This window comes from Taudactylus pleione, unplaced genomic scaffold, assembly GCF_031769625.1.
Source record: "Taudactylus pleione unplaced genomic scaffold, aTauple2 ptg000156l, whole genome shotgun sequence".
In the NCBI taxonomy this organism is placed as follows: Eukaryota; Metazoa; Chordata; class Amphibia; order Anura; family Myobatrachidae; genus Taudactylus; species Taudactylus pleione.
This window is the reverse complement of record NW_028284558.1, coordinates 14,125,110-14,138,189: the sequence shown is the minus strand read 5'-3', so window position 1 is coordinate 14,138,189 and position 13,080 is coordinate 14,125,110. Positions and strand designations below refer to the sequence as shown.

At 42.2% G+C, this 13,080-nt stretch overlaps 1 protein-coding gene across 1 annotated transcript in view; it reads left to right on the top strand.

The window, feature by feature from the left end:
• The window catches only part of DARS1 (aspartyl-tRNA synthetase 1), a 128,357-nt gene that overhangs the window by 101,062 nt on the left and 14,215 nt on the right, over positions 1 to 13,080 (top strand). Inside the window, exons 10-12 of the mRNA XM_088474862.1 lie at positions 2,663 to 2,774; positions 7,009 to 7,143; positions 9,650 to 9,797. Of these exons, the coding sequence (XP_088330988.1) occupies positions 2,663 to 2,774; positions 7,009 to 7,143; positions 9,650 to 9,797 (395 nt within the window). The remainder of the gene's footprint in view (positions 1 to 2,662; positions 2,775 to 7,008; positions 7,144 to 9,649; positions 9,798 to 13,080) is intronic.

The window sequence follows — 13,080 nt, the reverse complement described above, 5'->3', positions numbered from 1 at the left end:
CTGCAGTGGGTGCTATCTTTGTGTGGAGTTTAGTTTTTTTGTGGTTCTCTGGTTTCCTGGATGTAAAATCGGCAAATACTTAATCCCGACTTTCAGTTGCCTGACCGTTTAAACAAAACTTGAGAAACTAGTGACTAACATGCTGTATACCATAATATAGGTGAGCCAGTTACTGTATTTTGGATAGTTTTTATATCCCAGACTACAATGGTTTTACATACATTCCTTAACTTATCCCAGTCTTCCCTCCATATGTTAGAACTTAAAACTTTCCATGTACTGTATTGCTGAGGACTACTGAAAATACACTACATGGAAAGATTTAAGTGACCCCGTGGAATTTCATTTGTGTATGCATTTTAGCCATAGACTGTTCCCTTTTCATTCCCACGACAACACAGTATGCTAGCAAATTATTTTTAAAGGCAGGAGTCGTCTCATCTCTTATCTGCCCTAATTACAATCATTTTTACCAAATAAACTACAACTGATGTTCCAATAATGGAGCTCACTGATGGGGTCCTTAAATGTTTATGAAAAAGGTAATCTGGTCATCTTGTAAAAATGTTTTTGTAAAGAGATAAACTGGCAAGAGCAATGCTTTGTTTGCTTCATTTTCTAATCCCAAATATTTTTCCATACACTTATACTTGGGTCATTTTTATTTTGAAATAAATTACTGATTTTTCTAGAGCAGCTCTGGGTGACATATGGAACTACAAGTCCCAGCTTGCTGATCAAGCCACGGATCTAATTGGTTTCAGACACTGTTCTTGTTCCTCTTGCCTATACAGTTGTTGACTCCTTGTTTTTGAACAGTCTCTTCTGATCTTAAATCAGGAGATTACGTCATCCGTGTTACTGAGGTAAAGGACGACTTGTGTGTGGTAAATATACAACTGATGTTAACCTCAATTATAAAATAGGGAAGTATATAACTTTCTGACGTGTATGAAAAGAAGTGAAAAAAGTTTTGGTGTGTTCTGCGTGACTATCTGTTGACATGTGAATTTTATGAGCAATCTTGTGGTCATGGTCTGTTTATCTTCAAAATAAGATGAGGTGAAAGTGACCTCACTATGCACAGAGTTTAGTGTGTTACAAGTTACCTATGAATCTCAATGACATCACTAAGAAATGCAATTTAAAAGTCTCAAGGTTGGTGTGGTCTGCATCTAGGTGGGTGCCCCAATTACCCTGTACAATCTTCTATTCCTACAAAAGCCTCTGATATACATTTAAACTCCACTCTAAAACCTTTAGGCCCACTGGGATATCTTGAAGGCAGTAGGAAACTGCGGTCTGTAGGTAAACAAAGATGGCTCCCAGCGATCTCTTACAGAGAGTGGGTTTAAGACAGGATTCTTAGAAAGAAGGGCCCAAACAGCTGCATGCTGGTACCATCAAGGTGGAGAAATGTAAGATCAGTGACATGCAGATACACCATGACATTTAGGAATCCTAGTAGCGGGATAGCAATATGGAGGGAAGACTGGGACAAGTTAAGGAATGTATGTAAACCATTGTAGTCTGGGATATAAAAACTATCCAAAATACAGTAACTGGCTCACCTATATTATGGTATACAGCATGTTAGCCACTGGTTTCTCAAGTTTTTTTTAAACAGTCAGGCAACTGAAAGTTGGGATTAAGTATTTGCCGATTTTACATCCAGGAAACCAGAGAACCACAAAAAAACTAAACTCCACACAAAGATAGCACCCACTGCAGAACATATAAGCTCCACAAAAATTCCACACAGATAGCTCCCAAAGGAGAACATACAGACTCCATATAGATCGCACCCGATCAGAACATACAAATCTAACATTGGTAGCACACAAAAGAGAAGATATAAACTTTGTAGAGATAACACCTCTAAAAAAAACACGCAAATAGCACCTTGAGAATAACATACAAACTCCACACAGATAGCACCTGGACTTGAACATATAAACTCTGCACAAATAGCACCCATACAAGCTTCCTACAGATAACACCCAAAGGAGAACATACATACCCAACACAGGTAACATACAAACCCAACACATGTAGCACCCATAAGAGAGCATATAAACTCCACACAGATGGCACAGAGCTGAAAACACGCAAAATTATATAGCATAAGATAGCATTCAGAGGTGAACATACAAACTACAGCATTCTCAGGATAACATACAAACTCCACACACAGAGCACCTGTAGGAGAACATACAAACTCCATATAGATGCCTGGAGAACAATATACAAAGTCCACACTAATCATATTCGGTGGGGAACTTATAAACTCCACACAGATTGCATCCAAAAGAGAACATACCAACTCAACACCGATAGAACCTGGGCGATAGAATACAAATTCTGCAGAGATTGTACCCAAAGGAGAACATACAAAATCCATACAGATAGCAGCAGGAGGTGAACATACAACCTCCTTACAGATAGTATTTGGAGGAAACCATGCAAACGCCATAGAATGGTCAGAATAGAACTCATGGACTCGGCACTGTAGAGTCACCATGCTTCTTAGAGTTGAAGGGAAGTCCATAATATCAGTGTTGTATAATAAAGGAATGATCTGTACATTAGAGTGGCCACATGAGTGAGACAGAGCTGCTTGCTGTGTAAATATGTCCACTCACTGCTTCTATTTATTTTACAGACATCCACAAGTCATGCTGTGTTCACCCTGCAGTCTGGTGTATGTCAGCTGTTCCGCGAGACTCTGAGCAGAAAAGGATTTGTGGAAATACAGACTCCCAAAATTATATCTGGTAAGTAACAATGCTAACCGAATGTGTAAGCCTCAACGTCCCAAACCGAGATTGGCAGAGCGTTCTAGGTTCTTTAGGCCTTCTCAGCTTGAGAGCTGCCAATTGCCTTTATATACTCTAAAATTTATGTTGCGTTGCTTCTTCAGTATCTATGAAAGCCTTTATAGTGGGTTAAGCAACGGAGGCCTTTACAATGGGTTAAGTTAAAGTCAGTTAGCTTTCAACACTTCTTCTGACTGTATGAATGAGAGATCCTACTCTCCCCCAGTGTTTTTTCCTATGTATAGTTATTGCAGGCAAGTAGTGATTTTTGGTTTACACTATTGATGCAGGGGCTTATCTTTCTCTATTGTACCCAGGGCCGAACACGTTATGCCGCTGGAACGGGAGGACAGGCTGACTACCTATCTCCCACATTCATGAGTATATCCTCTGTGCCTGTGCACAACGTCTGCTTTAAGCTGGGTACACACTGATAGATGTATTTCTTCTTCAGGGTCCATAGGGCTCCACATGGAGACAATGGGGTGTAGGTGGTACTTGGAGGGACCGGGCACCAACAGCAAAGCTTTTTTTTCTATCCCAGGCAGGGCAGGCAACAGAAATCTTGGGGCCCGGTACAGTGATCCCTCTGTGAGGTGGACCTTCCATTTGGCGTACCTCTGTCCTCCAGTCTCCCTACTGCCTCAGGTTCTTCGAAAGTTCAAGCAAGAGGGGGGCAAAGGTCCTGTTGGTAGCTCCAGCTTGGCCCAGACGCCAGTGGTACTCCGATCTTCAAAGTCTCTCCATAGACGTTCCTCTCCAACTTCCTCTACAACCTGATCTGTTGTCTCAGGGTCCCTGTCTACATCCAGACCTGGCCCGTCTGTCTGTCTTTAACGGCTTGGCTTTTGAGACATCTCTCCTAAGGTCTAAAGGGTTTTCTAGCTCTGTGGTCCAGACCATCTCCGAGCGCATAAACCGGCCTCTGCCAGGATTTATCATCGGGTGGTGTGCTACTAGAAACTATGACCCTCAGGTTTTTAGGGTTTCTAGAATCCTTGCCTTTCTTCAAGCTGGATTGGATCTCTGATTCCGCCTAGCCTCTATGAAAGTGCACGTCTCTGCTCTGCCCATGTGGTTCCCATGCAGAATTGCTCCTCTGCCAGATGTTCACACCTTCCTGCAAGGTGTTCTACGTATACAACCTCAGTGTTCTCCCCAGAATTTTTTTCCAACCTAGTGGCATCAAGAAGTAGCCGGGTGGCGGCCTTCGCAATAATAAATAGTTTTAAATCATGACCTTATATTGATTTAAACTTGAAATAACAATTTATATATTCATTCTCTTCTTCTTAGAGGCCCAGATATTGTCCTTACTTGCAGGCTACACAGAATATATTTTTTATACAGCTCTACAGATACTGGCCCCACTTGCAGGCTCTCTTTAATCAGTTCAGGTGACTGTTCCCGCCTGAACTTTTATACAGGAGGAGGGATCTTTGCCCTCCAGCCTGACACCGCCCCTGCACGGTGATGGACAACTACCCCCCCCCCTCCCTCCAATGCCACATCCCCTGCTCGGTACTCTCCCCTGACCCAATGCCGTGTCCCCTGCCCGGCACCTGCCCCTGTACCGTGCCCCCTGCCCGGCACCTCCCCCTGCCCCGATGCGCCGCATCCAGTCACCTGGAACCTTCACTAACATGTCCTTATTGCCGGGGGACATGGAGCCTCCAATGTGAAGAATGTGACGTCGGCGCAGCTCGGCGTTGCATCCGTGTCCGTGGAAACAAGGGCACATTGAGGGGACCGGGAATGCGGTGCATTGAGGCGGGGCGAAGTGCCGGGCGGTAGGCTGTTTCTGCCGGGCAATACGCCCGCAGAAAACAGCCTGGGGAGAACACTGCAACCTCCCTTTGTCCTTCCTGTGGCTCTGTAGGATTTGTCAGTGGATCTCCACGCACTTCAGAAACCTCCATTCGAACTCCTGAATTCAGTAGATGTCAAATGGCTCACTGCGAAGACTCTTTCTTATGGCTATAGCATCTGCCCGTAGAGTATCGGATTTAGGGGTGCTTTGCTGTTGCTCTCCATTTCTAATCTTTCATCCGGGCAAGGCTGTTCATCAAACGCGCCCTGGCTTCCTTCCCAGGGTGGTCTCTCGTTTCCACCTTAATGAGGAAATTGTGGTTTCGGCCTTTCAATCACCAGACCTTTCGGCAGGTGAGGCCTCTTTGGATGTGGTCTGTGCTCTGAAGATCTAAGTTTACCGTACTAGTTCATCAGGAAATCTTTGTCCTATATGGATTCAACAAGAAGGGATGGCAAGCTAACAAACACTCTGGCCAGATGGCTTTGCATGAATATCTCACAGGCTTACACGCAGACTGGCCTTCCTGTGCCGACTACAGTTTCTGCTCATTCTACTCGCTCTATGGGTCCCTCGTGGACAGCCAGCCGTGGCGCGTCTGCCAAACAACTATGCAAGGCGGCCACGTGGTCATCTGTCCACAACTTTCTTAGGCTCTATGCCTTTTAATACATTTGCCTCTCAGGTTGCTTCTTTCCCGGGTTCTCCTCTCGGCTCAGGAGCGTCCCCGTCCTTGAGCAACTGCTTTGGGACATCCCTATTGTCTCCCTGTGGAGCCCTATGGACCCTGAAGAAGAAAAGGAGAGTTATGGTAAATCTCACCCTTGTTAACTCTCTTTCTTCAAAGTCCATAGGGTCCACAGGGCAACCGCCCTGACGCTCCTGGCTTCTATGGGTTTCTTATCTTGGTCACCGGTTTCCTTTAGGCCAGTCTTCTGTACCCATTCAGTCCGTCAAAGAGACAACAGAGAAAGAGAAAACAGGGCCAACAGACGTAAAAGTCCTTCTAATAGCCCAGGAATGGTTTCACGGAAAATCAGTGTTTCTACCTCATCATCTAAACCATTAACATAAGGTTCCAACCTCCCACCAATATATAAAACACGTTTTACTGATATACAGATTGGGAAGAAATCGCTTTGAAACAAGGAAGTATTGGAGTCTGTAATCTGGTCTCTTATGCTAACAAGTAAGAAGAACTTCATTATACAGTATAATATATTTTGGTTTTTCAAAGCAGTAAAAATCATTCATCCCTCAATTAGATCATTTGCGGCTCATTGGAATCTCAAATTGGTGCTAAAAAGCTTTATGGAAGATCATTTGTGGCTCATTGGAATCTCAAATTGGTGCTAAAAAGCTTTATGGATTCTAAATGTGAACCACTATCTGACGTTTTTGTGAAGTGGATAACACTGAAAGTAAGGTTGTTGGTGGCAATTTCCTCTGCAAGACAATTTGGGGAGTTGAGAGCACTATGGAGCAAGGAGCCTTTCTTGAATATATGTAAGGATAAATTAGTCATGAGAGCCAATCCAGCTTTCTTGCCAAAGGTGGTACTATCTTTTCATATCAATCCAGAGATTGTATTGCCATGTTTTTATCTACGTTCTTTAGATCCTATGAGAAAAATCACAATTTATCCACAACATGGTGCCTTAGGAACGGATGGCAGCCAATAGATAGTCAATGAAAAGGTCAACAGTGTCTAGGTAGACACCAACCAGTAGATGGGCAATAGGTCGACACTTTTTTTTTTTTTATGGTTAGGCACTTACTGGAGGGTTAAGGTTAGACTCTAGAAGTTAGTGTTAGCCACTTACCCTGACAGTTAGGCACTAGGATGGACGGTTAGAGTTAGGCACCAGGAGGGAAGGTGAGGGTGATGTCTAGGGTTAGAAAAATGTATAACAAGTGAATAGTGTTTTACCAACGTTTGGCTTTTCCAAATGCTTGCAGCGCTTTAATTACAGTGTTACTGTAGGAATGAGGGAATTTCCCAAAAGAGACGTCCCACTGACATGACATAACAGGCTGGGTGTCTAACATATAGCCATTGCTGAGGGAATAGACCCATTATTCAGTGTACATGCCATCTCCTGTTGTATGAAAAGTTCACTGTCTCCATAACTCATCCTCTCATGCCCTAAGGTGTCTTTATTAGCTTTCATTTTTATTCTACAGCTCTATAAAATTACTAGACCAACAAGATACCATAAGCTCATACTTTCCATGACATAAATTTAACGGCCCTTTTGACAAATGTATTAAAAAGTTCCTAACAAATGGTGCTAGAATGATTCAGGAAAAGTTGTACATTTTGCTTTTGCAGTTTGTCTATAACATAAGCCTCTAATTGTGCGGTTTAATTTACTCTTCCAGCGGCCAGTGAAGGAGGAGCCAATGTATTTACTGTGTCCTACTTTAAAACCAGCGCCTACCTAGCCCAATCCCCACAACTCTACAAGCAAATGTGTATCTGTGCCGATTTTGAGAAGGTGTTTTGCATTGGGCCAGGTAAGGGTTAAATACGACTGTCCGTCTAATTACTTTGAAATGTTTCAAATCCCATTGAAATTCATATGCGGAACGTGATTACAGCGCTGTCAGACAGCATCATATGGTGATTTATGGGTTAAATGACAATATGCAGAACCTTCTTATTGTGTGTAATCCTAAGATCTGATATTTCTCCAGGCTAAAACAAGTGAGAAACCACAGCGCGTGTCTGCATAATTGTCAGATCTTTGCAAATCTAATGGTTCCATAATTATCTCTGAATGAGTCTGTTGTGCCTGAAGTAAAAGTATTGGCATTAGTAATATTAGCACATTGGAAAGGTGCAATAAGTTCATCTCTTTAAATATCTAAAATAAACAAACATGGGGGTGTATATAAGCGGTAAACTGCTGGAGGTTAACAACATAAGTTTAGGTTAGCAAAAACAAATATGTAACTTGCAGAGTTCTGAAAAAAGACCATTTTTAGGGAACAAATAATGGGTTAAGATCTTACAGCTGTTTTGTAGAAATGAAATAGAGGATTGCTTGGGCCATGAAGCACCGCCAGTGGACAACTTGGAATGGGTGATGGTCTTATTGACCTATGGTTAAAAATGTGAACTCTTTGGTTCATCATGCATAGTTGTGGTATAGCGTTGAATAGGTGAAAGGATGGTTACTCAGTGTGTGGGATATATTTACAAGCTGCTGCTTACCTGTGTGTTTAACCCCAAAATTTAAAAGGGCAATGCTTTTTAATATTTTGCTATTACAAACATTGCCCTTTTACATTTCAGGTTTAAACACATTGGGAAGCTCCTGCTTTTGCAAGTCGCTACCTAGTGAAAATACCCCTGTAACGCCAACTGTCAGGTTTGGTGGTCTTGGGGTCTGGATTTTGGGTGTGTGACTTACACAGTGGCACCCTGAACCAAAAGGGCTGCCAAAGCATTTTACAGCGCCGTTCAGTCCCCTCTGGTCCACACCTAGTTGGTCAAGGGTACATCCTACAGCAATATAATAACCTAAAACATGTCTCCAGGCTATGCCAGAACTACCATTTGGGGGAAAAAACAAGATATTGGGCTTCAAATCATGGAATGGTCAGCACAGTCTCCAGACTTGTAACCCATCAAGCTGGATTGGGATGAACTGGACAGAAGGGTGAGAGCAATGCAACCTACAAGTGCAACACATTTGTGGGAAGATCTTCCTGAACAATATTTGATTTCCGTTGTACGAAGAATGCAGCGAGTGTGTTCGGCGTTTGTATCTGTAAAAGGTGGCTACTTTGAGGGGTCAAAAATGTAGATTCAATTGTGTTGAACAAAATGTTTCTTTGATGTCTTTTTTTTATCTTCAATTGTTTTTGTTCGACTCTCATTTCAGAGTAAATTGAGACATTAAACTCCATAAATATCAGTAGCAACTGCAAAAATGGGTGTTCTGAAACTTTTGGCCATTAGCGTGTGCATGTATACAACCAGAGTTTTCATCCGTGTTAAACTAGTAGTTTGTGTCTCTTACGTTTGTTTACAGCCGATAAGACACAAGCAGTCCAAAGGAGGACAGATGAAGTGTGCATGGGCTGCCCTAACACAATGACAGTTCTTTCTATAGCCTGATGCTATTGCACAGCTCATGGTGGAACTAAATGCTTAACTTATCCGTTGAGCATTGTATATAGCACTAGGACAAAACCGATAAGCTTGCATAGCACTGCCAATGAAATAAATACTAGTGTGTAGAATGGCTAAAATATAAATACAGTTGACCTGTATCATACATCATGTCCATTCTATATGTCATATGCCACCTGTCAGAGTTACATCAGGATGATTACCCTGTGGGGATCGTCAGTCAAGGTATAAATAGATTGTCACTGGAGTAAAATACATTCAGCAAAACTTGTTATACGGATACTGTATATTTTAGATTCTGGAACATATAGCCTACAGATGTCATTTGGAATTGTTTTAACAGTTCTTGTGTCAAACATACTAGTGGCGCCCTCACATGGACTACCCATATTACTGCAAAGGCCCATTTATTTGATATGTGGTTATACCGTTTGAATATTTTATAATAATGTTACTTCCATTTACGACTTTTCCTCGCTAACAGCTTCCAAATTATCTTTGTACCTAATGCTCATTAGTGGGAATTTGACTGTGGGGATTTTGTCTCATGTGGACTATATGTGTGCAGCTTTTATCTCACTCACAAGCTAATGGATTTAAAATCATAGTTTGAGTGTGTGCAGTCCTATTTATAACCACCTCAATAGGAATATTTAATGCCATTATACAGAAGAGTAAAGGATGATTTGTTATTAGTAAGGGTGCACCTTTATAACATTTAATAGGTCATTTTATATACTTTTTTAAATTGGCTTTTTCCATCAAACTACATCATTAAATGTCATTGTTGTCTCTGCTTACCAGTTGTTCCTGCATGAATGTCTGCTCCTTTTATGCTCTATGGATTCCAGGTGACTGACCACATGTCTGTCTGGTTTACAGTGTTCCGTGCAGAAGATTCCAACACCCATCGGCACCTGACTGAGTTTGTCGGTCTGGATATTGAGATGGCATTTAACTATCACTATCACGAGGTTGTGGATGTGATCGCAGACACCCTGGTTCAGATGTTTAAGGGATTACAGGAAAGGTAATAGAAGTCCTAACTTGATCCACAGTCATGATCCTGGATATATAGGACATAATTAAGGAGATAGAGCAGTGACATTAACAGCCAGTTCTGTCCAGTGTGTTAGTGCATCTGAGGCTTAATGTGTTGTAATGCACCTGACTTATATTGAATTATTATATTACTGTAAAGAATCCTACTGCAGATAGAGACATGCTTTACTTAGACATACTTTTATAGTGTAGCTGTATGGTAAGGACAGGACATGAGGAGGCAAGGAACCTCAGAGGATCACCCATGGCTACCAGAGAGATGTCTTTATCCAAAGCTGATACGAAATAACAGGCAGGCAGCATTTCCTCACTTCCCGTCCAGCACACAATCTAAAAATACAGATAACAGATTTTATGGGGTTTTTTCCCTTTAAGTTCTTGTCACCCAAGTTCTTTGACCTGAAACTATAAATTGTTGGAAAAATAAGATACATGTGCACACTCCTAGCACTAAGAACACTGATGTTCTCAGGTTCTTGGCACATATTTGGCCAAACAAGCGAGCCCATACAGTACATCAATGTGAACCCCATCAGATGGGTCCCTAACATTACTAATATTAACACATTGGGCCTGATTCTGAGTTGGGAACAAAGCAAAAATGCAAGTAACTTCGCATTAGAAACAAACCATGTGGCAATGCAAGGGGTGCAAATATATACTTTTTTGCATGCAGGGAATATTCCGGCTGCTGTTGCATGTAGAACACAAATACTGGACAGCTTTATACATTTTACACTGGACACCCTCCTCTCAAATTTAAATCCCCGCACATTTTATATCTGCCCCACCTGCAGTGTACAAAACACTGTTTAAACATGGAGCAAAGTTACTTGCTCTTTTCTGGATGCAGGACCTGTGCTGATTACATACACCTAAGGGCAGATAGAAGGGGTGCTGCTACCAAGCAAAAGGAAGTCTCTACCTTCAAGTGTACAAATACAGAGGAAAGGGGGATGGGCTATGACTGCACACCCATATGAGTTTTTACCATGCTGAGACTTGTAGTGCCATCCAGGAAAAAAGCTGCTGATGTACTCTCTAGCCGGGTGTGGATTGAAAGGTCTACAGTAAAAAGGTAGACAATGTCTAGATAGACACCAAATGTTAGACAGTCAATACGTCGACAGATACAAAAGGTCGACAGGGACAAGAGGTCGACATGCTAGAGGTCGACATTCAAGAAGGTTGACTGGTACAAATGGTCGACAGGTTCAAAAGGTTGACATGAAAAAGGTAGACAAAAAATGGTCGACATGTTTATTTTTTTCTAACCCTAATCTTCACCTTAACCCTCCCGTTGGTGCCTAACCCTAACCCTCCCTCCTGGCGCCTAACCCTAACCACCGGGGTAAGTGCCTAACCCTCCCTCCTGGTGCCTAACCCCAACTGTTGGGGTAAGTGCTCAACCCCCTGGTAAGTGCCTAACCCTAAAAAAAACCCCAAAAAACATGTGTTGACCATTGTTGCGTCTACCTTTTTCATGTCGACCTTTTGATCATGTTGACCACCTTACATGTTGACCTTTTGCCCCTGTCAACCTATTGACTGTCTAACATCTGTTGTCTATCTAGACATTGTCTACCTTTTTACTGTAGATCTTTAGACAGGATCCCTCTCTAACCACTAAGAACACAGATATTCAAAATAGATATATTCAACTCTTAAACTCGGCAAATTACATTGAGTATAATTGAAGTACTTAGCGGTCCTAGGGGTATATTTACTAAAGTGCGGGTTTTTAGAAATGGAGATGTTGCCCATTACAATCAATCATATTCTACTAATCATTTATCTAGTACCGTCTAGAATAGGGGTGGGCAATGAGCGTCCCCCCCAGATGTTGTAAAACTACACATCCCAGCATGCCCTGCCACAGTTTTGCTATTTGGCCATGCTGAAAATTTTGCAATGCATGTTGGGATTTGTAGTTCAAAAACAGCTGGAGGGCCAATTATTGCCCACCCCTGTTCTAGAATATAATAGCTAGAATCTGATTGGTTGCTATGGGCAACATTTCCACTTCTAAAACCCACACTTTAGTAAATATACCCCCTAGCCCTTCTCCCTCAACTCTACATTTTTGGAAGGTTTTTAAACTAACTTTATGGCTTAGGTCTTAGTTTTGCCACCATTATATCTAACTATTGAGGTTTTTAAGTCCTATTTCCAGGACCCATGCAGATCCTGAGGTACTCATTCACACCAGCACGCTAACATTCCCTGACAACAGTCCCTTCTACAGACTAAAGTCAAGGTAGCATTGTATTAATTTAGACTTGTCCAGGATGTTGAGCCCTGGAGATAGGACTGTTTATCAATTACCATTATCTTCGCCGGCCTGGAACTCCCACTGCTCTAGTTTGTTAAATTTTAAGTGTAACAGTTATCAGAATACTGGATGATAATACAAAGTTTGAAGTCTACAAGTGTTTTAGCCTCCATTCTATCACATAACATTCATTTAACATTACAACATCACCCTCTAGTGAGCAAACTCTACGATGCAAGTTAATGCTACACATTGAGATGGAAGGAGATAATGTTTGTAGTTACCAGCAATCAGCCAGTGGTCTCATATCTGAGCTGGATGTTGCTTCATTATAACTATTTAGAGATCTTCAAAATCCTGATTCTGAAGGACTGTTTATAATGGTCAGTCATGGGAAGCCCAGCAAGATGTGGGTGACATGCATGGAAGTGGTCATAAAGATGACTATGTTGCACCTGCAGTCTCTAATAGGTTAATGTATTGTAAAATGACAGTGAAATATGTTTTTTAATTGCATTTTGATCATTTCTGTCCTTCAATAAATTAGAGCTAATCTACGGCTCATGGCTGTGTGACTTTGTGTAGGAGACAGGGATCTGGCTTGCTACTTTTTAGGTTTTTTTAATCTCCAATAACTTTAATTTCTACTTCAGGGTCCATAGGGGGTCCACAGGGTTGACCTTGGGGTATAGCTGGATCTGGATCCACGGGCACCACGCAGTTAAAGCTTTGCTGCTCCCAGGATGCACTTGGGTCCGTCCTCCTCTATACCCCGCCCCGGCCACAGGCACCTCAGTTTTAGTTGGTGCCCGGCCGGAGTCGGGTCACCCTGTCGCAGTGGGGCTGCAGGAGCAGCCCCTAAGCTTTATTTTAAAAGAGACATTTTTTATTTTTTTCTACTTTTTTTACACTGTTAGAGCGGCAGCATCAGACTGTCCTTTAGGACGGCCACGCTGCCGCTCCTTCTCCCCGCTGGCGC